We start from the raw sequence: 23,238 nt of genomic DNA, 5'->3' as shown, positions 1-23,238 counted from the left end.
TCTACAACATTGTGCAAGTGTTTTGTTGTTATTCTTTTTTCCTTCTTTTGCTGGTATTTTATGAATGGTAAACAACAGTTGGTCCAGTGCATAAACACAGTGACACAGATCAATATATGTACTCAGCTGACTACAGATAGACAATCCTGATCATTGAACAACTACCACTAAATTGGCAGGGAGAAGGAGATGAGCAAATATACAAGATGGATGATAAAAAGGAAAATAACAAAAGGAAACATTCCGGGACAAAAGAAAACAACAACAACAACAAAAAAAAAAAAACAGTTTGAAAGATGAAAGAGCTACATTTTCCAGATAAACTGTTTTTTAAAAATCTGAATGTGTCTGAATGTTTCTGGGTATTATTGCCAAGTTGTTTTTTTTGACAAAACAGATGCATTTGAAATTAGTTGATGGGTTGAGAAACCAAACTTCATTTCGTTGTATTTTTTACAATAATACATTGCTTTATGTCTTCATAAGAAGTAATAAGTTTGAACACACTAAAGAAGGTTTTTCCTTTTTGCCTGAATTGTTTTGTTTTGCATACAAATGCCTATATATGACTAAAGCTGGGAGATATGAGCTAGACAACACAATGGGGCTACAGTATAAAGTCTGACCTAGTCCAGATTCAAAGTTTATATATATGTCCATGCATGTCCAAAGAAAAATGACATTTTGAGAGATGCATTAGTAACCCAGTTTAAAGAAAACGTGTTTTTTTTTTTTTTTAAGGTGTGGCTTCCTTGATTTTTTTTTTTTTTTCTATTTGCTAAACAACGTGTCGATCACAGTGATTTTGCTCAGACTTAGTTCTCATTTGCTCGGGCAGAGCAGATTTGTCAATAGAGGAAGAGGTTAAGTCCCACCCCTCCAGGTAGTAAGTAGCCTTATCGCAGAGATCATTTCTTATCATCTTTAAAGGCATGTCGTACGAGCGCAGCCGGAGACAGCAAACATCTCGAGCTGAGCAGTGAAAACTGCGTGTGGACGACACGTCTTCCAGCGGACAGCGTGCACGTGAAGCACTGGAAGTCACCCAGGGACCCGCGGGCCAGGAGTGGACATCACTTGGCGGTGCGTCTCGGTGAGTTCAGCGGAGTTAAAGATAGCGTGGCTAACGAGGAGCTCGTGCCTGTCCGCCGGCACGAGGCGGCACCGAACGCGGATGTGACAGCTCCGGGATTTACGGGTGTGTTGGTGAGGACGCGGAGGTGTCGTGAAAGGGGAAAACGGTTGTGCATCCACAACCCGGCGGAGGGACGCTCGAGCATCGCTCTGATGTTGCGTGCTGTTACTTTTAATGAGTTAGTTTTATGTTGTGCTGTGTACATTGCAACAATGTGGTCCTGTTATGCGCTCCCGAGGCGCTAATGATAACTCGTATTATTGTTCAGCAAATCATTTAAAAAGAAACACTTTGATTTCATAGTGAGACTGAAAAAACAACCACACTTCGTACTGAAGAAAAAAAAAAAAAAAAAAAAGGAAAAGGAATGTTGTGAAACCTGTTGAGTCCCTCCAGGAAATCACAACCTTGCGATCGCAACCATTTTTATTTTTTTTTACAAATTCAAGCCAACTCGTGCAAATTTTTTTTTTTTTTTTTTTTTTTTTTTTACAAATTCCCGCGATTTTTCCACGAAAAATGTGGTGAACAGAAGCTGTGCTGAAAGTATTACGGCATAAAGAATGTCTTTTCAGACAAAACTGTTTGACAGCTTTATTAACACAAATAACTCCTCGTTTACAATCTGCACGGTTCTCCTTCTGGTATCTCCTCATCGAAACCTACTATCGGCATCAGAGGAACCCAGAGGAACCCGGAAGAACCGGAAAAACCGGCAGCGGCGGATTAGTGTAAAATGTGACCTTCACAATAAAATGTTCCATTGAAATGCTTATTATTAAAGGACGTGATTACATATTACTGTATACTACAGAAAATGTATACACAAGTCAAGTTGTAAGAGACTGCACTTTGTTTTTTTGTGAATACAGTAGGCCTGTGTTGAATTAACATGAATTAAACAGCATCTAAAGCTCTTATTCTGACGGCGGATGTCGTCATTGTTTCCGTTAGTCACAGACTCTGTTCTGTAAAGCTGCGTCATTTTGAATGATTTTTGTTTTTTAACTTTTGTCTCCATGGTTTTCTAAGTTCAATAAATAAATACAAAATAGTTTAGAACTCAAATATTTATGTGATGTGCAGCATTATTATTATCACAGGAAGTGATTACAAATTTATTCCTCTTTTTAGCTGTTGTTTAAAAACAAACAAACATTAATCTTTCTTAACTTGCCATTTTGTTTGAATTCCTGCAATTTAAAAAACAACAACTCACTTCAAACTTGGCAAATTACATTGCAATTTGTGAGATAATCCCCTGCAAAATCAAACATTTTTGATTGCAACAATCCCAAAGAATCTGCGAAATCCTGGAGGGACTGATACATTTAATTACTATTGTGTTACAGTAATACATTGAAGATCTGGATGTGATTTTCAGAAAGGTATCGGAGAACTGGAATTTTATGATGCCATGGATTTTGATTTTGGATTCTCCTTGATAAAGGAGATGTCAATCCACCTTTTACCCTGAGGAGATCATCTTTTGCTCCACAGAGGAGACCGTCCATCCCTTCATCCCTTCAGTCAAGTACAGTAGTGTGGTAGGACTGTTAAAGCCCCAAATCTCAGATTATTTTTTGTTGAACCAAAGCATTTGAACTAATCTGATTTGACTGAACCTATGATTTAAAAACCTGTTCTGACAGTTATTGGATCTGAAACTGGTTTATACAATTGAATCACACAAATCTTAGCTTTCCAAAGACACCTCATATGAGTAAACACATTAACTTTTAGCTGTGTTGACAAGGAAGTCATGCATTTAATATTCATGTCAGAATATAATTGTAGAACGCAAAATATCAAGCACCAAGTAAACACGTAAATACTGTGCACTTCTGCTGTTTTTTTCTCCAATCAAGCTAGTGATTGAGGCATCGCCACAAGGGGGAGCTCAAGTCTGAACAAAGAACACCAATACCAACTAAATTATCTGAAATATAAAAGAAAGATGGAGAAACAGACCAGAGCTTTCACCCTCGGACACTAGATGGCAGCATTCTTATATACTAGTCATATTTGGAAACATCCCCCTGCCTTCCACATCAGGCAGCCACTCATCAAGAGGATTATTAGTTATTATCCATTATCAAGAGATACGTTTGGATCAGTGAACATAATCCTTGAATTATAATCCAGATCATCTCTGAGTGATTTAATCAAATTTGCAGTGGGATGTTCCTCTTCATGTAAGACCGACAATGTATTAACAAACAAAATACCATATGCTGCAAAAAGAGTGTCAGCTAGATAAATATGTATCATGCTTTCCATATGACTTTTTTTTGCACTTATCAGCTGTTTCTGATAATAATAATACTAATAATGTCAGGAATTTACAAGAAAATATAAGCAAAATAAACATGTGAATCTAAATATATACACATGGAAGCTAAAGACTCTCAATGAAAGAATTGAAAACCAACAGTTCATGACCACAGAAGCGTAGTCTGTCAATCGTTAGGAAAAGCCCTTTTGTAAAGTTAGTTTTAAATGGAGATTTAAATGGAATTGTTGTTGAAGACCAGCTCTCAAGATCAGACACTTGACCCTTTTGGGATTGATCAGGTCAAAGTGCTCCAACACAGATGATCTTGCTTGTTTGGCTGCACCAACTCTATTGTCTCTTTCTCTCACTTGCTTGTTCTTTAACGTATACAGCTAAACCTACTTGTAGGTCTTCCTCTGTATTTGCAAAAGTCTGTACATAGTAGGAACCCAAAAGCTTTCCTCCACAAGGTTTGGGGGGATTTTGTCCTCTTGTAAGTACTGTGAGAATCAAAGCAGTAACATGTGTGATGTACTGAAGCTTTGTTTTCTTTGTATGCGTTGAAAGTTAATGTTGGGTCGAGTATTCTGCTTTGAGAATGACATCACTTGTCAATAAGACAAAACACTCGACGTTACGTCTCCTTGGTGGACAATAATGTGGACAACGACACAACAACCAATTACATAAATGAGTTGGAGCAGTCGTGGCAAAATAAAATGGTTTACTAATAATTGAACAAAGGTTGATAAAAATGTGGTGGGGAGGTTGGGACAAAAAGGTTGTGCCAAATAAAAGAAGACAATACAACAGAATTGGGCCCAACTAGACCTCTGCCTCTGATACCAAAACAAAAGGCTATCCAGCTCAGCTTAAAAAAATAAAATTGTCATTTGAGTCATTGTCACATCACAGTATTTGGTTCAGTTTTGCAACTTCTAACTGATAAAAGTTTCTCCTGCTCATGTTTCCATCTCAGGGTTCCCAGCTTCTCACCATGTGGCAGAAAGTCCAGTCATTGTACCAAGGGATTCTGGAGAATGGAGGCACGTCTTTTTCTGCAGCTCATTAGTGTATTTATTGCAGCATTTTCATTAAAAAAAATAATATCTATGTCACACAGCATACTTTTTGTTATAATATCTGCTTTCCTCTCACTTTTTCTCGATCTAGACAAAAGGACAGACAGCTGGCTGCTGGTCGACTCTCCTGTGCCAATTAGCTGTATATTCCTGAGCTACTTGATCATTATATGGGTGGGACCAAAGCTGATGGCCAACAGGCAGCCAGTCAACCTCAAACCTGTCATGATAGTTTACAACTTTGCCATGGTCTGCATGTCTGCCTACATGGTCTATGAGGTAACTACTGTACTGTGTGAGGGAATTTTGTAAGGAAGGAAGATGGATGGCTGAATGGCGTTGTAGCTTAAAGGAAATCAGTGGAGCAACCTATGGCTGAAGACGTTGTCCAAACAGTGGTTTATATACAATGAAAGATGTCATAAAACCCTGGGCTCCAAAACCCATTGTACATTACCTCTTCTCCAGCAAATAGCAGTAGAAGTTAACAAATATTTGGAGAACAACAAATATCCTTTTCTGCAGGATGTGCAAATTACAAACTGCGAGCTAACAAGTTGATAATCAACTGTGTTCCAAAATGTTTTCTTTCACCCTGAAGTGGCAAAACAAATAAAATCAGTCATTTTCAGAGAGAAATCTCATCTGATCCCATCGTTTTCATGCATCCTGTCTTTTGTGGGAGTCTTCAGTAAAACAGGAAGTGATTTCTCTGTTTCACCACCAATTTGTGTATAACAATATAGGATGAAAGGTCCTACTGCTTGGTGAGAGAAACCAAAGCAGAGCTAAAAGCAGCTTTTGTCTTTCCAGTTCACAGCCTCCTCCTGGTTGGCCAGATACAGTTTACTGTGCCAGCCCGTCGACTACAGCGACAGCCCACTGGCCATGAGGGTAAATCTTTTTTTTACTATATGGTTCCTGATGCAACACTTTCCTAATAAGTCCCTACTCTGAAATTCCATTTTATGCTTGGCTTTGATGACACAACCTTCAGAGTATCTGCCTGAATGTTTATGTGTTCATAGACAAAGCTTGATTTTCTGTCTGCAACTTGAAACAAAGTGAAACTAATGTTGCATTTAACAGTGTGATAATTGCATTTTTGTTTTTTCATGTTGGACAGATGGCCAGAGCATGCTGGTGGTTCTACTTCTCCAAAGTAATAGAGCTCATTGACACAGTGAGTACGAAAGGAGGGAAAAGAAGTTGTGAATTTTAAGGGTTCATTTTTCTATTTCAAACTACATCAAATGTTCTGAGCAGCAACTCCAAAATGAAGTGACACATTTTCAAGAATGGTTACATGTGTGTGTATTTCTGTAACCTGCAGTGCTTCCATATACAGCAGGGAAAAGAAGTATTTAAGACGTCACCATTTTTCTCCAAAGGTGCTATTGACATGAAATGTTCACCAGATGTTGGTAACAACCGAAGTAACCCAATACAAATAAACCAAAACAAATAAGTTCAGAAATTAAGTTATGTGTAATAATGTGAAATGACACAGGGAAAAACTATTGAGCACATGAAGAAAGGGAGGTGCAAAAAGACACGGAAAGCCAAGACAACAGCTGAAATCTATCAGTAATTAGAAAGAAATCCGGCCCCTTGTCAGTGCAAATTAATATCAGCTGGTTCAGTCCCAACTGATGGCCAGTAAAAAGGTGTCTCATTACCAAGGTGTCACCAAGAAACATCTCATGATGGGTAAAAGCAAAGAGCTCTCTCAAGACCTTCGCAACCTTATTGTTGCAAACAAACAACAACTGATGGTGTTGGTTACAGATGCATTTCTAAACTTCTGGATGTTCCAGTGAGCACTGTTGGGGCCATAATCCAGAAGTGGAAAGAACATCATTTCACCATAAACTGGCCACGACCAGGTGCTCCTCGCAAGATTTCTGACAGAGGAGTGAAAAGAATTATCAGAAGAGTTGTCCAAGAGCCAAAGACCACTTGTGGAGAGCTTCAGAAAGACCTGGAATTAGCAGGTACAATTGTTTCAAAGAAAACAATGAGTAATGCACTCAACCGCCACGGCCTGTATGCACGTTCACCACGCAAGACTCCATAGCTGAAGAAAAAGCATGTTGAAGCTCATTTAAAGTTTGTTGCGCAACATTTGGACAAGCCTGTGAAATACTGGGAGAATATAGTCTGGTCAGATGAGAGCAAAACTCTAGATGCCATAATCCACAATATGGAAAATATTGAAGATCAGAGTTGATAGAAGAGGCCCACAGAACTTTCAAGATTTGAAGACTGTTTGTGTGGAAGAATGAGCCAAAATCACACCTGAGCAATGCATACGACTAGTTTCTCCATACAGGAGGCGTCTTGAAGCTGTCGTTGCCAACAAAGGCTTTTGTACAAAGTATTAAATAAATATCAATAAGTGTTCAATACTTTTTCCCTGTGTCATTTCACATTATTATACAACTTAATTTTTGAACTTATTTGTTTTGGTTTATTTGTATTAATAGATTACTTGGGTTGTTACTGACACCTGGTGAAAATTTCATGTCAATAGCACCTTTGGAAATATATTTACTGAGAAAAATGGTGACGTGTTCAATACTTATTTTACCCACTGTATAAACACATGGCTTCACTTCAATTACTTTGTGTGTTTGTGGCTCAGATATTTTTCATCCTGAGGAAAAAGAACAGTCAGCTGACCTTCCTCCACGTCTACCATCATTCCACCATGATGTTCAACTGTCGGGCCGGGGTTAAATATGTGGCTGGGGGCCAGTGTGAGTACAACCCACCAGTCTGGTCGCACAACATGCCATAGAAAAAGAACAAAGTGTACAAATAATGTCTTCCAGCAGAATCCACACTGACACAAGTACACGAAGATAATATATGTGGTCTTCATCCTGCGTATTTGTCTACAGCTTTCCTGATAGGTCTGATTAACTCCCTCGTCCACGTTGTGATGTACTTGTACTACGGCCTGGCAGCTTTCGGACCAAGCATGAACAAATATCTCTGGTGGAAACGCTACCTGACCTCCCTGCAGCTGGTCAGTATGAACCGCTGTGTTTTCCGTGCTATTTTTCAGGATGTTATCAAGATGTGTTTTAATGTGGATAACTGCACCTCAGATCAGATCTCCTTCATGTTTTAGGAGAATTCAGTCAGATTATTGTGGGTGCTTGTTAAACAGAGTCAATCTGTACCATGAAGATGTCGACTTCTGGGCTCGACTGAGGCATCCTTGACTAAAACATGTAACTTTTAGCAGCCTGTATGGTTGTCCAATGGGAGATCTTTTCTTCTTTTGGATATAATGTCCAAAAGCCTTCAAGTACACTGTGTTGATGAGCTTAAATCTCCTGGTTGGTTTGCCATTGTTCTTCCTGGCTGCTGGTAATAACTAGATGGATTAGCAGCATTGATGCTTCTCAGCTCTGCCACTGGACCATCTGTTTCCTTCCTATAGCGTTGATGAAGAGACAATGTGTCCTGTAGTGTTGTCTTCCCTGTCTCTATATGCTGCAGCAAATATAGGTCAGTGCTGACTGCCATTCTGTAACAATACTTGAATTGACCTTGGAGCTGACCCTCAAGCCTTCATTAACAGTTGACTTCCCAATTTAGGGAACTGAAGATGAGAGAGTTGAGTCGATCTGAGACATTGAAGATTGTATTACTGTGTGTGGGAGAGAGAGGGGGTTTCTTTTGTTGTATTTGATTATTATGTGCATTAAAAGGGGAGGAGGTTGTGGACTGGACTGAGACAGACAGTTAGATGAACTATGTTCATTATGTTCATTCATAATTAATTCCTGCCTGATGGGTCCTGGATACTGCTGTGACTCCATGAAACATATGGATATTGTTTTCAATCTTGCATTAAATAGAATTGTTCTTTAATCAGTAAGTTATTGAGAGTATCAAAGTGATATTTATTACTGTACAAACGTGTTACTGTATCAAAACAGCTGAGATACCAAATTCCCTTTTTGGAAAACTATCAAAGAATCAACAAGACATGAACTAATCTTCAATGTTTATTTCCAGCTGAGTGCCCCAGGTTGTGGAAACGAATATTATATATTCATCATCATCCATTTACATTTCTACATTACACATGTCATTTCATTAGTTTTAATTTCTGACTCAATTAGAATTGTGCTGGAGTTGGACATATTTCTGCAGTCTATTGTTGGACACCCCACATACTGAGGAATTAGTGGGAACAGTACAAGTATGTTTAGCCCAGCTGGCAAGAACGCCAACAAAAAGTAAGCTATTAATGCCTTCGTCTGCCTCCATCTTTTACGTGACCACCTCATTGTGGGTTGCAGAGGTTCATCAAGAATCCCTCTGTCTCACACTCAAAATAAAATGTTCTATAACTGGGTGAGCGGGGGGGAAATATAATAGACAATGCGGTACAAACTTTGCAATTAAACAATAATGATTTCTAAAAAGAGATATCAAATGGATACCATATACAACATAATTTATAATAGTGGTCTTCTAATTGACCCCCTCAGAACTGTTACATCAAGAACATCATAAATATAACATGAACATGGCTGGAGAACACCATGTAGTGGTTAAAACCTTAAATCAAAACATCGTACAGCACAAGTTTAGCTGTTTTTGTTTTGTGTACACTGACATTATATTCCCTGAAGTTTATGAGATTTGTGTGGCTGTCTGTCACTACACACTTTCCCAACTGTGGGAGTGGACAGGTAGACTCTAATGTCCACAGCTTAGTGGATTTTATGATTTGGTATATTTTGATTGATTATGAATAGATTTTTATGAATTAATTTGTGTACACCTGGCTTTGCCTAAGGTGCAGAGAAACAAGTTTTATTTTGAAGAAGACATGTCCTTATTCAGGCTTCAGTGGAGCAAAGAGCTCAGTGTCATTGTGGGCTGCAATGTGATCAGGTTAGGGTCACTCGCTTTGCATTTCAGCAATGTTTTCCACAGTTTGCTACTCAAAGCACCCAATAGTCACTTTCTCCCTCTTTGTCTCTGTCTCACCAGCTCCAGTTTTTCATAGTAACCATCCACACCACCTACAACCTGTACGCTGACTGTGACTACCCTGACTCCATGAACGCGGTTGTGTTCGCCTATTGTCTCAGCCTCATCGCTCTCTTCAGCAACTTCTACTACCGCAGCTACCTCGACAAGAAGACCAAGACAACTTAGAGGAAGAGGTGAGGAAAGAGAGGACAGAGGAGATGGAAAAGGGTTTGAAACAAGGAGGAAAGGGTCAGAATCAGCAGATAAAAGATAACACGAGAGATATAAAAATACATTCCTTTTTTTAATTTTTTTTTTTATTAATTGCATCACAAAAAAACACTCCACTCAGGAAATAACACAAAGACAAAGAGCAGTCAGTACAGTTACAGGTTGTGTTCTGTCTTGTGTGTGTGTGTGTGTGTGTGTGTGTGTGTGCGTGTGTGTGTGTGTGTGTTTGTGTGCGCGTGTGCGTGTGCATGTGTGCAGATCTGAATATTGGTGACAAATGAATGAGATGAACAGATATCTGATGAAAATCCCATTTTTTTTTCTGCCTTGTATAAAGCATTTTGCAAGTATAATTATCTTGGTTGGTTTTTTTTTGTATTTCTTTACCTTGTTCATTGCTGCTGAACTGATGAGTTGCCAACTCAATTTCATTGCATTTTTTACAACGACAATAAACTGCCTTATGCCTTCTTTAGAGTATCTTGTATTGCACGAGTTGTTGTGACAGATTTTTTTTGCAAATTTGGATCCAGAAGTCGGCATCAGGAGTAATGGATAGGACTTGTTCCCATTTTATTAATGGCATGGATAGCGTAGGTTCGGACTGTAATATTATTCTGTATATTTTGGAGAGGGGCTGTTTTGAGGAAGTGATGTTAATGAATTCTGAGGTAGAGGGAGGAAGATCAAGATTGAATGACATAATGTCACGTCTTGTTTGAATGGGTGATTTTAGTTGCGGATATTTCAGGAATTGATCACTCCCAATGACGAACTTCTGGACCAAGTGAGGGAAAGAAACCAGCCTGTTGTTATTGAAGACGTGTTGAAGATGAGTTCTGCCTTTTGTCGTCCATGTGTGGACGTTAAGTGGTTTCTTGTGACTTAAAAAAATCTGGGAATTTAATGATGGGAGTAAAATTAGAGGGCGCCAGGATGGAGTTTGTGATTTTGTGAAATGCATTCCTGCTTGTTTATTATGTTAATGAATTCATGTTAATGATGGTATGTTAATTCATGTATTTTTTTACTAAAACATTACCATATGTATTCAAATCTACTGTGACATCTGAAAACAGACAAGTGGAGTGTATTTGATTGATAATAAAATACTTGACATTTATGTTTACATTTTTTCCTTGAACCTACACACACCTCCATCACAGAAATGTCTCATTTTGTCAGGATCCCTGTCTGACCCCGTGTGTTTTAACCTTTGTTCCCCCCGATCTCCTTTTCCTCGTGTGTTCTGTCTTCTCACCCGGTATCACGTTGCCACAGCTGCTGTAAGTTTTGATCTTAATTTTGTCCTCGTCTGGTCCTGACCTCAGTTTTTCTCTGCCTGCCTCAGCAACCTGCCAACGTGCCTGCAGTCTGCCTGACATGTCCCCTTGCCTTGCCTCGGACATACCTGATGTCCTGCGGAGATCCCCGGAGATCCCACGGTCTACTCTCACCTGCTATCCTGTGTCGGCCCACGGGGGTCACCAGTCAACTCTGGCCTGTATGTCCTGCTGCAATTCAAGGAGATCATCATCAACGTCGAGCCCACTGCTCCCAGTGTCCTGCCTCTGGTTCCTCCACATCCACCTCAATGCTCCACCAGTGCAGTTCAGACTCAGCCCCTGCAGGTGAAGTCTGCCCGGTAACACTCATGCTCCATGTACAACTCCTGTTTACAATAAAACGTTCCATTTTATTCTCACCATTTATGCCTCTGTCTGCTCTTGGGTCCACCACCTGCTACCACATAACACATTTATTTGCCTCCTCTATTCTTTTCATCCAGCACATATCAACCAGATTTCATTAGTCGTTCCCCCCCCCACCCCAACCTGCTATGAGACAATACTTTCTAATCACCATTGGAGTTGTTTCACTCTTCTCTTGCACCCATTGGCTGGCAGTCCCAGCCAATCAGCTGCAGGCTGCCATTGGCTCTGCACACCACACCCTCGTCTTCATCCCCACACCCTCGTCTTCATCCCCACACCCTCCCACTTTTGTCGATCCATGCGTGCCTCCTGAGTTTCAAGCATTTAATCCCTCTTAGCAGTGGGGAGACCCAAACACCCCCTCCAAACCACACACACACACACACACACACACACACACACACACACACACACACACACACACACAACCCCCACCCCATCTGTTATGATTGTAGAAATATAATTGGACCAACAAGGCAGTCGAACAGCTCCACACCCCCACACCCCCCTCTTGTGGACAGACATGAGAGTGAGAGTATGGGTGACGGGTTTCTTTTTCCTAATGCAGGGACATCTCATAGTCACATAGGCCTCAATATCTCGTTTCATGAATGGCCAAGGTAAGAACTCTCTCAGTTCCTACATGGCCCATGCCATCATGGAGATGGTTCAACACTACAGCCTGATACTTAGTTGGTAGCACGAGCACGTTTATTTTGCATATGGAGTTTCCCCCATTCGTGCATCAGTCATTGCAAGTGACCATTCGCTTCTCGTCTGTCTTCATTTGACAAGACTGCCTTTGTTTCTTTGAGTTTGATTAGTGCCCCAATTTTGGGGTCTTCTCTCTGGGCTTTGACCAACTCATCATGGTCAATGGTGGACATTAACCCTACACTGTTTGGTTCTGGATCTTGTGCCAGATTTAGAGCTGCCACATAAGCAATGTCTCGTCCCTCAGCAGCCTGACTACCTTGCCATGTTGCACAGATAACTTCTTTTGACAGTTCTTTGGTACATTCTGCGACATATGTGTCCAGTGGTTAAACGAAACAGGGTGTCGGCATCAACGTTGTTTTTTTCCTGGCTGGTATCTGACGTCAAACCTGAAGTCTGAGTTCACCTGCCCATCTGTGACCAACGACATTCAGGTTGGCCATGCTCGTGATCTGTCACTGGGTTGTTGTCTGTGTAGATTGTGACGTGAGGTGCATAAAACAGGTAGTCCCTGAACTTTTCACAGACAGCCGACTTCAAAGCAAGGAACTCGAGTTTTCTGGAGTGGAGCAGGTAGTTTTTCTCAGCAGGCGACAAAGTCCTCTAACCGTGGGCGATGACTCTTGGTTGTCCATTCTGATGCTGGTACGGCACTGCACCTAACCCCCGCTCTGAGGCATCAGTGTGTACCACAAAGGGCAGTTCAAAGTTGGGGTATGCAAGGACAGGTGTATTCGTCAAGGTGTGGATGAGCTGGCAAAGGATACTCTGGTGCTCCACTGTCCACTGAACTGGGGCTCTCTATGAGAGTTGAACACCTTTCCCTCGCTTCAGCCTAGCTGGAGGTTTTTCCTCTGTGCCCCCTTTAACCTGCAGCAACTCAGAGATGGGTTTGGCGATGCGAGAGAAGTCTTGGATGTATGTCCTGTAATAACTAAGGAATCCCAGTAGCGTTCTAACATCTCCAGCTGTGCTCGGAGTCTTCTCCATCCAGCATCTAGGTCCTTTGGGTCTATCTTCACTCCCTCCGCAGAGATCAACCTTCCCACATACCTTACTTCGTATTTGAACAGCTCACATTTTGTCGGTCTGATCTTCAGACCATGCCGCTGCAGAGCTTTCAGGACCCGTCTGACCCCCTCAAAGTGATCTTCAAAGAACCGTAACAGAGGATATCATCCAGGTAGGGAATAAAGCATTCATCCTGCAGACTGTCAAGCATTTCCTCCATGCTTCTCTGAAAAGCAGCTGGCGCATTGGAGAGGCCAAATGGTATCCTCACTCATTCATATAGGCCCCAAGGTGTGATGAACCTGGCACCGCCAATTCCTGGACAAGCCCCCAAAGATCTGCTACAGGTCTCCTTCAGGTAGAAGCTGTGGACAGATATGTGCTGAGAAAACAGGGAAAATGAGGAGACAGGCAGAGACTTGGCTTCTCATTCAATGTCCTCTCGAGCTATGAGGAGAGTAGCAGGAGGCAAACACACAGTCCAGTCGTGAGGCGAAACCAAAGCGCTGCACTGCCACCTACTGGCCATAGGTTAGGGCAGACTTTTAAGGAAGCTCATTAAATCGCTGCTCTTAATTAGTTCATTTCAAAAGTTATAGACACATTAACTTTTAGCTCTGTTGACAAGGAAGTCATAAATTCAATATTCATGTGTCAGAATATAATTTTAGGATGCAAAATATCAAGCACCAAGTGAACACATAAATACTGTGCACTTCTATTGTACACTGACTAAATGCATTGGTAAAAAAAAAAAAAAAAAGGTTCTTAAACTTAATTAATCCAGTCTGATTGACCATAACATCACACAACAGTTTTGCTTTAAAGTAGATTTCAGATTTAATTCAACCAACAAAATTAGCTGAATATATTAAAATTATAACGTATATTTAATTAATCAGAATTAAATTAGAGGGCGCCAGGATGGAGTTTGTGATTTTGTGAAATGCATTCCTGCTTGTTTATTATGTTAATGAATTCATGTTAATGATGGTATGTGAATTCATGTATTTTTTTACTAAAACATTACCATATGTATTCAAATCTACTGTGACATCTGAAAACAGACAAGTGGAGTGTATTTGATTGATAATAAAATACTTGACATTTATGTTTACATTTTTTCCTTGAACCTACACACACCTCCATCACAGAAATGTCTCATTTTGTCAGGATCCCTGTCTGACCCCGTGTGTTTTAACCTTTGTTCCCCCCCGATCTCCTTTTCCTCGTGTGTTCTGTCTTCTCACCCAGTATCACATTGCCACAGCTGCTGTAAGTTTTGATCTTAATTTTGTCCTCGTCTGGTCCTGACCTCAGTTTTTCGCTGCCTGCCTCAGCAACCTGCCAACGTGCCTGACTAAATGCATTGGTAAAAAAAAAAAAAAAAAAAAAAGGTTCTTAAACTTAATTAATCCAGTCTGATTGACCATAACATCACACAACAGTTTTGCTTTAAAGTAGATTTCAGATTTAATTCAACCAACAAAATTAGCTGAATATATTAAAATTATAACGTATATTTAATTAATCAGAATTAAATTGATTTTAATACATTTCATTTCACTGACAAAAACCTTGTGATTGTCTTTATCCATGGGTGCATGGGCTTGGGAGTAGTGGATTTGCAAAGACAGTGGGGGGCGATAGAGAGTGTGCGAAAAACAAATTCTTTACATTTTTTTTTTAATAATTTTACCACTTGTCTGAGGACCTGTCTGAAACTGTATCAGAAGCCTAAAAATAGCCTTTAGAGGACATTCCAGTGGAAATAAAGTGAGGACCTAAAGGCTAAATGTCCTCACTTTGTAAAAAGGTCCTCACTCCAAAGGTTAAAAACTCACGGTGGTCCTCACAAAAATAGCTATGCAAACACACACACACACACACACACACACACACACACACACACACACACACACACACACACACACACACACACACACACACACACACACAGGGAAAACCCATGTTTCCCTCAGAGCTGCTTAAGACATGGCTGAGAAGCAGCATGCTCTGACAGAGAAGAAAGCTGAGCAGAAGAATAACTGATATCTACCATCAAAATGAAGGTAAGGCAACAGTTAGTTGTTATCAAAAGAAGTGGGACAATACAGTACATTATAACAGCCATATATGTCGTGTAGATTCTTCTTACATATTGGATATTGCAGTGGTTAATTGCCGTGTTCATAACCTGTTACCCTAATACCTGTGTTATATACTGCTGTAACTTTCAAATACTACATTTCTGGTCTGTAAACCATTTTCTGACGAATTTTGCATTCGGTGGTGCTCGACATGTTAAACCCCAGCAGGTTGTAGGAGTCTGCATGGTCCACAAGGGATTTTCTTCTGTAAATCCTCGTGCGGTTACAGGTGAGGCTTAACTACTTAGCCCTGTCCACACTGCAAGTTGCTCTGACCCATACAGTCAGCAGTGCTTTCACTCCCATACCGTAGTACAATGGAAAGAAACAAGTGTGCATATTTGATTGAGGGTATAAATGGTAGTGTTAATGTGGACACAGATCAGAAGAGTGAATGGAATTGATCTCCTCATTACTGTGTCTTAACCTTTTGAGGAAGTGAGATGAAACATGTTCCAGCTTGGAGAAAGGTTGTTATCAAATTATTGTGTGACGAGGCAGGAAAGAACAAGGCCTGATTGCATTGATTCATCATTCTCAATGGTAGCCATATAAGCCATTTCCCTTATGTCTATTCTTCCCCAAAGCAGAGCTCAAAAACATAAAAGAGGAGCATTTGGGTGATTTTATTTACAACTATGTGTTGACTGCAGGCAGGGTGTCCCACCTGAATCAAGTGTGCAGGAGAAGTTCGCCTGGTTTTTTTTTCAATCAAGCTAGTGATTGAGGCATCGCCACAAGGGGGAGCTCAAGTCTGAACAAAGAACACCAATACGAGCTAAAGTCTATCTGAAATATAAAAGAAAGATGGAGAAACAGACCAGAGCTTTCATCCTCAGACACTAGATGGCAGCATTCTTATATACTAGTCATATTTGGAAACGCATCCCCCTGCCTTCCACATCAGGCAGCCACTCATCAAGAGGATTATTAGTTATTATCCATTATCAAGAGATACGTTTGGATCAGTGAACATAATCCTTGAATTATAATCCAGATCATCTCTGAGTGACTTAATCAAATTTGCAGTGGGATGTTCCTCTTCATGTAAGACCGACAGTGTATTAACAAACAAAATACCATATGCTGCAAAAAGAGTGTCAGCTATTTTAAATGTTCGTACCAAGCACTGTAGTTTATTTAGTGATAAATTATAAATATGTATCACATTTTCCATATGACTTATTTTGCACTTATCAGCTGTTTCTGATAATAATAATACTAATAATGGCAGGAATTTACAAGAAAATATAAGCAATATAAACATTGAATCTAAATATATACACATGGAAGCTAAAGACTCTCAATGAAAGAATTGAAAACCAACAGTTCATGACCACAGAAGCGTAGTCTGTCAATCGTTAGGAAAAGCCCTTTTGTAAAGTTAGTTTTAAATGGAGATTTAAAAGCTTCAGCTGATCTGATGCTCAGTGGAAGGACCAAGAACCAAGGAGCGAGTTCTGCAAAGGCTCGACCACCCTTTGTGTTGAACCTGGACTCTAGAATAAGTAGACAGGACGGTTTGAACTCATTTGAAGGTTGCAGGACACTTTTCAGTACAGTGCAATACTATACAGCTTTAATGCAATGGTTTTCCATCTTTGATTTCACCCCTGCAGAAGATAACATGAAGAAACAGAACATTAGAAACAGAATTACATTTGGAGGTCTTATGATTAAGTGATAAAAAGGAGCAACAATAATAAACACAAAGTAAATATATAAATAAATATAAATATAGCCAAGGTACTCCTCCTGTCTCTTGTAAAGGTGGATGGTGAGCATATTTGATCCGATCATCCAGGTATGACACAGCAAGCTCTGACACCTCCATCAACATCTGGTCCTTGACTTGCTGGAATGTCCCTTGGTCCTTGGTATCCTGGTGCCCCCTGAAGGACTTTGAGCTGAAACATTTTGTCTTAAGTAGAGTCAGCTTCCAATAGTCCTTGTTTCGGTCAAGACTGGTGATAAACTGCCATTCCCCCCCTCACCCCCTGTTTTGCAAGAGATCATCAATGTGGATCATTGGGTACTGGTCAAACTTGGAGACAGAAGAAATCCAAGCTCCAGTATCAGGCCTCTTTCTTGAGCTATGGCAGCAAATGTTCAGAAATATTGTGGTGCATTGCCTCTGAAGTGAACTTTTACTCTACCAGAGGTGTGAAACCAGATTTTTCTTGAAACAGGTGTGGATCAAATAGAGGTCTTACATTTTTTCTACTGGGAAGGTAGGAGGTTAGAGAGAGACACTGAACCCAGCTTTGAATTGTTTGTGAGGAAAGATATTGCTCTCCCTCAAACTGCTGCTCGACTGGCTGGTTAATACGAGTGAATGCTTTGAAGCCTTTATCCTCCACCCCAGAAAATGGCTGGAAATCCTGAACAATCATTTGAAGAGTTGTTGTTGTTGAAGACCAGCTCTCAAGATCAGACACTTGACCCTTTTGGGATTGATCAGGTCAAAGTGCTCCAACACAGATGATCTTGCTTGTTTGGCTGCACCAACTCTATTGTCTCTTTCTCTCACTTGCTTGTTCTTTAACGTATACAGCTAAACCTACTTGTAGGTCTTCCTCTGTATTTGCAAAAGTCTGTACATAGTAGGAACCCAAAAGCTTTCCTCCACAAGGTTTGGGGGGATTTTGTCCTCTTGTAAGTACTGTGAGAATCAAAGCAGTAACATGTGTGATGTACTGAAGCTTTGTTTTCTTTGTATGCTTTGAAAGTTAATGTTGGGTCGAGTATTCTGCTTTGAGAATGACATCACTTGTCAATAAGACAAAACACTCGACGTTACGTCTCCTTGGTGGACAATAATGTGGACAACGACACAACAACCAATTACATAAATGAGTTGGAGCAGTAGTGGCAAAATAAAACGGTTTACTAATAATTGAACAAAGGTTGATAAAAATGTGGTGGGGAGGTTGGGACAAAAAGGTTGTGCCAAATAAAAGAAGACAATACAACAGAATTGGGCCCAACTAGACCTCTGCCTCTGATACCAAAACAAAAGGCTATCCAGCTCAGCTTAAAAAAAAGTCTGTTTAATGAAACAAAGGGTGGCACCAACCACGAAACCTAATGTGTTGAATATAGACCATCTACGTGTGACATGTATAGGGTACCCTCAACTTATCTATAGTCCTCAAAACTTCCCACCACATACGTTCTCTTTTAAATTACAAGCCGGGGAACACGCCTGCACAGCATAGGTAGCAAGAGGAGAAGAAGAGATGAGCCAGTACACGGCATACTCTGTATCTTGAGGGCCCATGATAGTAATTTCTCAGGTGGCAGCCTGAGGCAACCAATCAGAGAGTAGAGATGCACTGCACAGGTGGAACCCAAACCTCTGGCTGTCAACTGAGAACAGGCAGCACCTGAAACATATAAGGGGGAGCAGAACAGAAAAAACTACAAGGCTCCTGCTGAGCATGTTACACTAGTCATTTGAGTCATTGTCACATCACAGTATTTGGTTCAGTTTTGCAACTTCTAACTGATAAAAGTTTCTCCTGCTCATGTTTCCATCTCAGGGTTCCCAGCTTCTCACCATGTGGCAGAAAGTCCAGTCATTGTACCAAGGGATTCTGGAGAATGGAGGCACGTCTTTTTCTGCAGCTCATTAGTGTATTTATTGCAGCATTTTCATTAAAAAAAATAATATCTATGTCACACAGCATACTTTTTGTTATAATATCTGCTTTCCTCTCACTTTTTCTCGATCTAGACAAAAGGACAGACAGCTGGCTGCTGGTCGACTCTCCTGTGCCAATTAGCTGTATATTCCTGAGCTACTTGATCATTATATGGGTGGGACCAAAGCTGATGGCCAACAGGCAGCCAGTCAACCTCAAACCTGTCATGATAGTTTACAACTTTGCCATGGTCTGCATGTCTGCCTACATGGTCTATGAGGTAACTACTGTACTGTGTGAGGGAATTTTGTAAGGAAGGAAGATGGATGGCTGAATGGCGTTGTAGCTTAAAGGAAATCAGTGGAGCAACCTATGGCTGAAGACGTTGTCCAAACAGTGGTTTATATACAATGAAAGGAACCAATGATTCATTAGGAACCTAAACCATCCAAATTTGTCTCAAAGTCTCAGAAGCTGTAAAATGTTAAATTATAACAAGTCTGAAATCTGGACATTTTTTCTATCATGCTGTTAACACTTTTTTTGGTGGGACCACAACACCGAGGCCAACCCTATTACCGGGAATGTTTGTCACTGACTTAAATGGAGTCATTTTGTTTTTGTTCACGAGAAGAATCCCTATTAACACCCTCCACTTAATTTTCCAAAAGCTCAGAGTTCACAACTGGTGACATCTTTGATGATGTTTTCTGTTGGATGATAAATTAATATATCGTAACTTCTAAATATTTTAATAATGTTTCACCACCAATTTGTGTATAACAATATAGGATGAAAGGTCCTACTGCTTAGTGAGAGAAACCAAAGCAGAGATAAAAGCAGCTTTTGTCTTTCCAGTTCACAGCCTCCTCCTGGTTGGCCAGATACAGTTTACTGTGCCAGCCCGTCGACTACAGCGACAGCCCACTGGCCATGAGGGTAAATCTTTTTTTACTATATGGTTCCTGATGCAACACTTTCCTAATAAGTCCCTACTCTGAAATTCCATTTTATGCTTGGCTTTGATGACACAACCTTCAGAGTATCTGCCTGAATGTTTATGTGTTCATAGACAAAGCTTGATTTTCTGTCTGCAACTTGAAACAAAGTGAAACTAATGTTGCATTTAACAGTGTGATAATTGCAGTTTTGTTTTTTCATGTTGGACAGATGGCCAGAGCATGCTGGTGGTTCTACTTCTCCAAAGTAATAGAGCTCATTGACACAGTGAGTACGAAAGGAGGGAAAAGAAGTTGTGAATTTTAAGGGTTCATTTTTCTATTTCAAACTACAACAAATGTTCTGAGCAGCAACTCCAAAATGAAGTGACACATTTTCAAGAATGGTTACATGTGTGTGTATTTCTGTAACCTGCAGTGCTTCCATATATAAACACATGGCTTCACTTCAATTACTTTGTGTGTTTGTGGCTCAGATATTTTTCATCCTGAGGAAGAAGAACAGTCAGCTGACCTTCCTCCACGTCTACCATCATTCCACCATGATATTCAATTGGTGGGCCGGGGTTAAATATGTGGCTGGGGGCCAGTGTGAGTACAACCCACCAGTCTGGTCGCACAACATGCCATGGAAATAGAACAAAGTGTACAAATAATGTCTTCCAGCAGAATCCACACTGACACAAGTACACGAAGATAATATATGTGGTCTTCATCCTGCGTATTTGTCTACAGCTTTCCTGATAGGTCTGATTAACTCCCTCGTCCACGTTGTGATGTACTTGTACTACGGCCTGGCAGCTTTCGGACCAAGCATGAACAAATATCTCTGGTGGAAACGCTACCTGACCTCCCTGCAGCTGGTCAGTATGAACCGCTGTGTTTTCCGTGCTATTTTTCAGGATGTTATCAAGATGTGTTTTAATGTGGATAACTGCACCTCAGATCAGATCTCCTTCATGTTTTAGGAGAATTCAGTCAGATTATTGTGGGTGCTTGTTAAACAGAGTCAATCTGTACCATGAAGATGTCGACTTCTGGGCTCGACTGAGGCATTCTTGACTAAAACATGTAACTTTTAGCAGCCTGTATGGTTGTCCAATGGGAGATCTTTTCTTCTTTTGGATATAATGTCCAAAAGCCTTCAAGTACACTGTGTTGATGAGCTTAAATCTCCTGGTTGGTTTGCCATTGTTCTGCCTGGCTGCTGGTAATAACTAGATGGATTAGCAGCATTGATGCTTCTCAGCTCTGCCACTGGACCATCTGTTTCCTTCCTATAGCGTTGATGAAGAGACAATGTGTCCTGTAGTGTTGTCTTCCCTGTCTCTATATGCTGCAGCAAATATAGGTCAGTGCTGACTGCCATTCTGTAACAATACTTGAATTGACCTTAGAGCTGACCCTCAAGCCTTCATTAACAGTTGACTTCCCAATTTAGGGAACTGAAGATGAGAGAGTTGAGTCGATCTGAGACATTGAAGATTGTATTACTGTGTGTGGGAGAGAGAGGGGGTTTCTTTTGTTGTATTTGATTATTATGTGCATTAAAAGGGGAGGAGGTTGTGGACTGGACTGAGACAGACAGTTAGATGAACTATGTTCATTATGTTCATTCATAATTAATTCCTGCCTGATGGGTCCTGGATACTGCTGTGACTCCATGAAACATATGGATATTGTTTTCAATCTTGCATTAAATAGAATTGTTCTTTAATCAGTAAGTTATTGAGAGTATCAAAGTGATATTTATTACTGTACAAACGTGTTACTGTATCAAAACAGCTGAGATACCAAATTCCCTTTTTGGAAAACTATCAAAGAATCAACAAGACATGAACTAATCTTCAATGTTTATTTCCAGCTGAGTGCCCCAGGTTGTGGAAACGAATATTATATATTCATCATCATCCATTTACATTTCTACATTACACATGTCATTTCATTAGTTTTAATTTCTGACTCAATTAGAATTGTGCTGGAGTTGGACATATTTCTGCAGTCTATTGTTGGACACCCCACATACTGAGGAATTAGTGGGAACAGTACAAGTATGTTTAGCCCAGCTGGCAAGAACGCCAACAAAAAGTAAGCTATTAATGCCTTCGTCTGCCTCCATCTTTTACGTGACCACCTAATTGTGGGTTGCAGAGGTTCATCAAGAATCCCTCTGTCTCACACTCAAAATAAAATGTTCTATTACTGGGTGAGCGGGGGGAAATATAATAGACAATGCGGTACAAACTTTGCAATTAAACAATAATGATTTCTAAAAAGAGATATCAAATGGATACCATATACAACATAATTTATAATAGTGGTCTTCTAATTGACCCCCTCAGAACTGTTACATCAAGAACATCATAAATATAACATGAACATGGCTGGAGAACACCATGTAGTGGTTAAAACCTTAAATCAAAACATCGTACAGCACAAGTTTAGCTGTTTTTGTTTTGTGTACACTGACATTATATTCCCTGAAGTTTATGAGATTTGTGTGGCTGTCTGTCACTACACACTTTCCCAACTGTGGGAGTGGACAGGTAGACTCTAATGTCCACAGCTTAGTGGATTTTATGATTTGGTATATTTTGATTGATTATGAATAGATTTTTATGAATTAATTTGTGTACACCTGGCTTTGCCTAAGGTGCAGAGAAACAAGTTTTATTTTGAAGAAGACATGTCCTTATTCAGGCTTCAGTGGAGCAAAGAGCTCAGTGTCATTGTGGGCTGCAATGTGATCAGGTTAGGGTCACTCGCTTTGCATTTCAGCAATGTTTTCCACAGTTTGCCACTCAAAGCACCCAATAGTCACTTTCTCCCTCTTTGTCTCTGTCTCACCAGCTCCAGTTTTTCATAGTAACCATCCACACCACCTACAACCTGTACGCTGACTGTGACTACCCTGACTCCATGAACGCGGTTGTGTTCGCCTATTGTCTCAGCCTCATCGCTCTCTTCAGCAACTTCTACTACCGCAGCTACCTCGACAAGAAGACCAAGACAACTTAGAGGAAGAGGTGAGGAAAGAGAGGACAGAGGAGATGGAAAAGGGTTTGAAACAAGGAGGGAAGGGTCAGAATCAGCAGATAAAGGATACAGTATATATCTATAGAGAGAGAAGATACGTATATATATATATATATATATATATATATATATATATATATATATATATATATATATATATATATATATATATGTATATATATATATATATAGAGAGAGAGAGGGAGATAGTTTGATAGACTTTATTGATCCCGCAAGGGGAAACATTTTCATTACAGCAGCATGGAATATACCACAAGATAA

General features: G+C 40.2%; 2 protein-coding genes across 2 annotated transcripts; both read left to right on the top strand.

Moving 5' to 3' along the window:
• The first annotated feature begins 858 nt into the window (after positions 1-858).
• Positions 859-11,432, top strand: LOC138207402 (very long chain fatty acid elongase 4-like). Its single transcript, XM_069164602.1, has 9 exons — positions 859-1,093; positions 4,390-4,456; positions 4,584-4,771; positions 5,306-5,386; positions 5,619-5,675; positions 7,137-7,251; positions 7,396-7,523; positions 9,512-9,687; positions 11,076-11,432. The coding sequence occupies exons 2-8, from the start codon at positions 4,408-4,410 to the stop codon at positions 9,677-9,679; spliced, it is 786 nt and encodes a 261-aa protein (XP_069020703.1). The 5' UTR covers positions 859-1,093; positions 4,390-4,407; the 3' UTR covers positions 9,680-9,687; positions 11,076-11,432.
• A 7,427-nt stretch (positions 11,433-18,859) lies between these two features.
• LOC138207308 (very long chain fatty acid elongase 4-like) lies at positions 18,860-23,014 on the top strand. The gene is made up of 7 exons (XM_069164449.1): positions 18,860-18,926; positions 19,054-19,241; positions 19,820-19,900; positions 20,132-20,188; positions 20,397-20,511; positions 20,656-20,783; positions 22,771-23,014. The coding sequence occupies exons 1-7, from the start codon at positions 18,878-18,880 to the stop codon at positions 22,936-22,938; spliced, it is 786 nt and encodes a 261-aa protein (XP_069020550.1). The 5' UTR covers positions 18,860-18,877; the 3' UTR covers positions 22,939-23,014.
• The last annotated feature ends 224 nt before the right edge of the window (positions 23,015-23,238 follow it).

Source organism: Embiotoca jacksoni, unplaced genomic scaffold, assembly GCF_022577435.1.
Source record: "Embiotoca jacksoni isolate LCO1_2020_lvr unplaced genomic scaffold, fEmbJac1.0.p SCAF_31, whole genome shotgun sequence".
NCBI classification, from domain to species: domain Eukaryota; kingdom Metazoa; phylum Chordata; class Actinopteri; family Embiotocidae; genus Embiotoca; species Embiotoca jacksoni.
This window is presented reverse-complemented; position numbering and strand designations above follow the sequence as displayed.

Coding starts and splice junctions, on each gene's coding strand:
- LOC138207402 (XM_069164602.1), top strand. CDS start 4,408: ATGTGGCAGAAAGTCCAGTCATTGTACCAAGGGATTCTGGAGAATGGA. Junction 4,772..5,305: donor CTGCCTACATGGTCTATGAG/GTAACTACTGTA, acceptor TTGTCTTTCCAG/TTCACAGCCTCCTCCTGGTT. Junction 7,524..9,511: donor ACCTGACCTCCCTGCAGCTG/GTCAGTATGAAC, acceptor CTGTCTCACCAG/CTCCAGTTTTTCATAGTAAC.
- LOC138207308 (XM_069164449.1), top strand. CDS start 18,878: ATGTGGCAGAAAGTCCAGTCATTGTACCAAGGGATTCTGGAGAATGGA. Junction 18,927..19,053: donor AGGGATTCTGGAGAATGGAG/GCACGTCTTTTT, acceptor TTCTCGATCTAG/ACAAAAGGACAGACAGCTGG. Junction 20,512..20,655: donor ATATGTGGCTGGGGGCCAGT/GTGAGTACAACC, acceptor ATTTGTCTACAG/CTTTCCTGATAGGTCTGATT.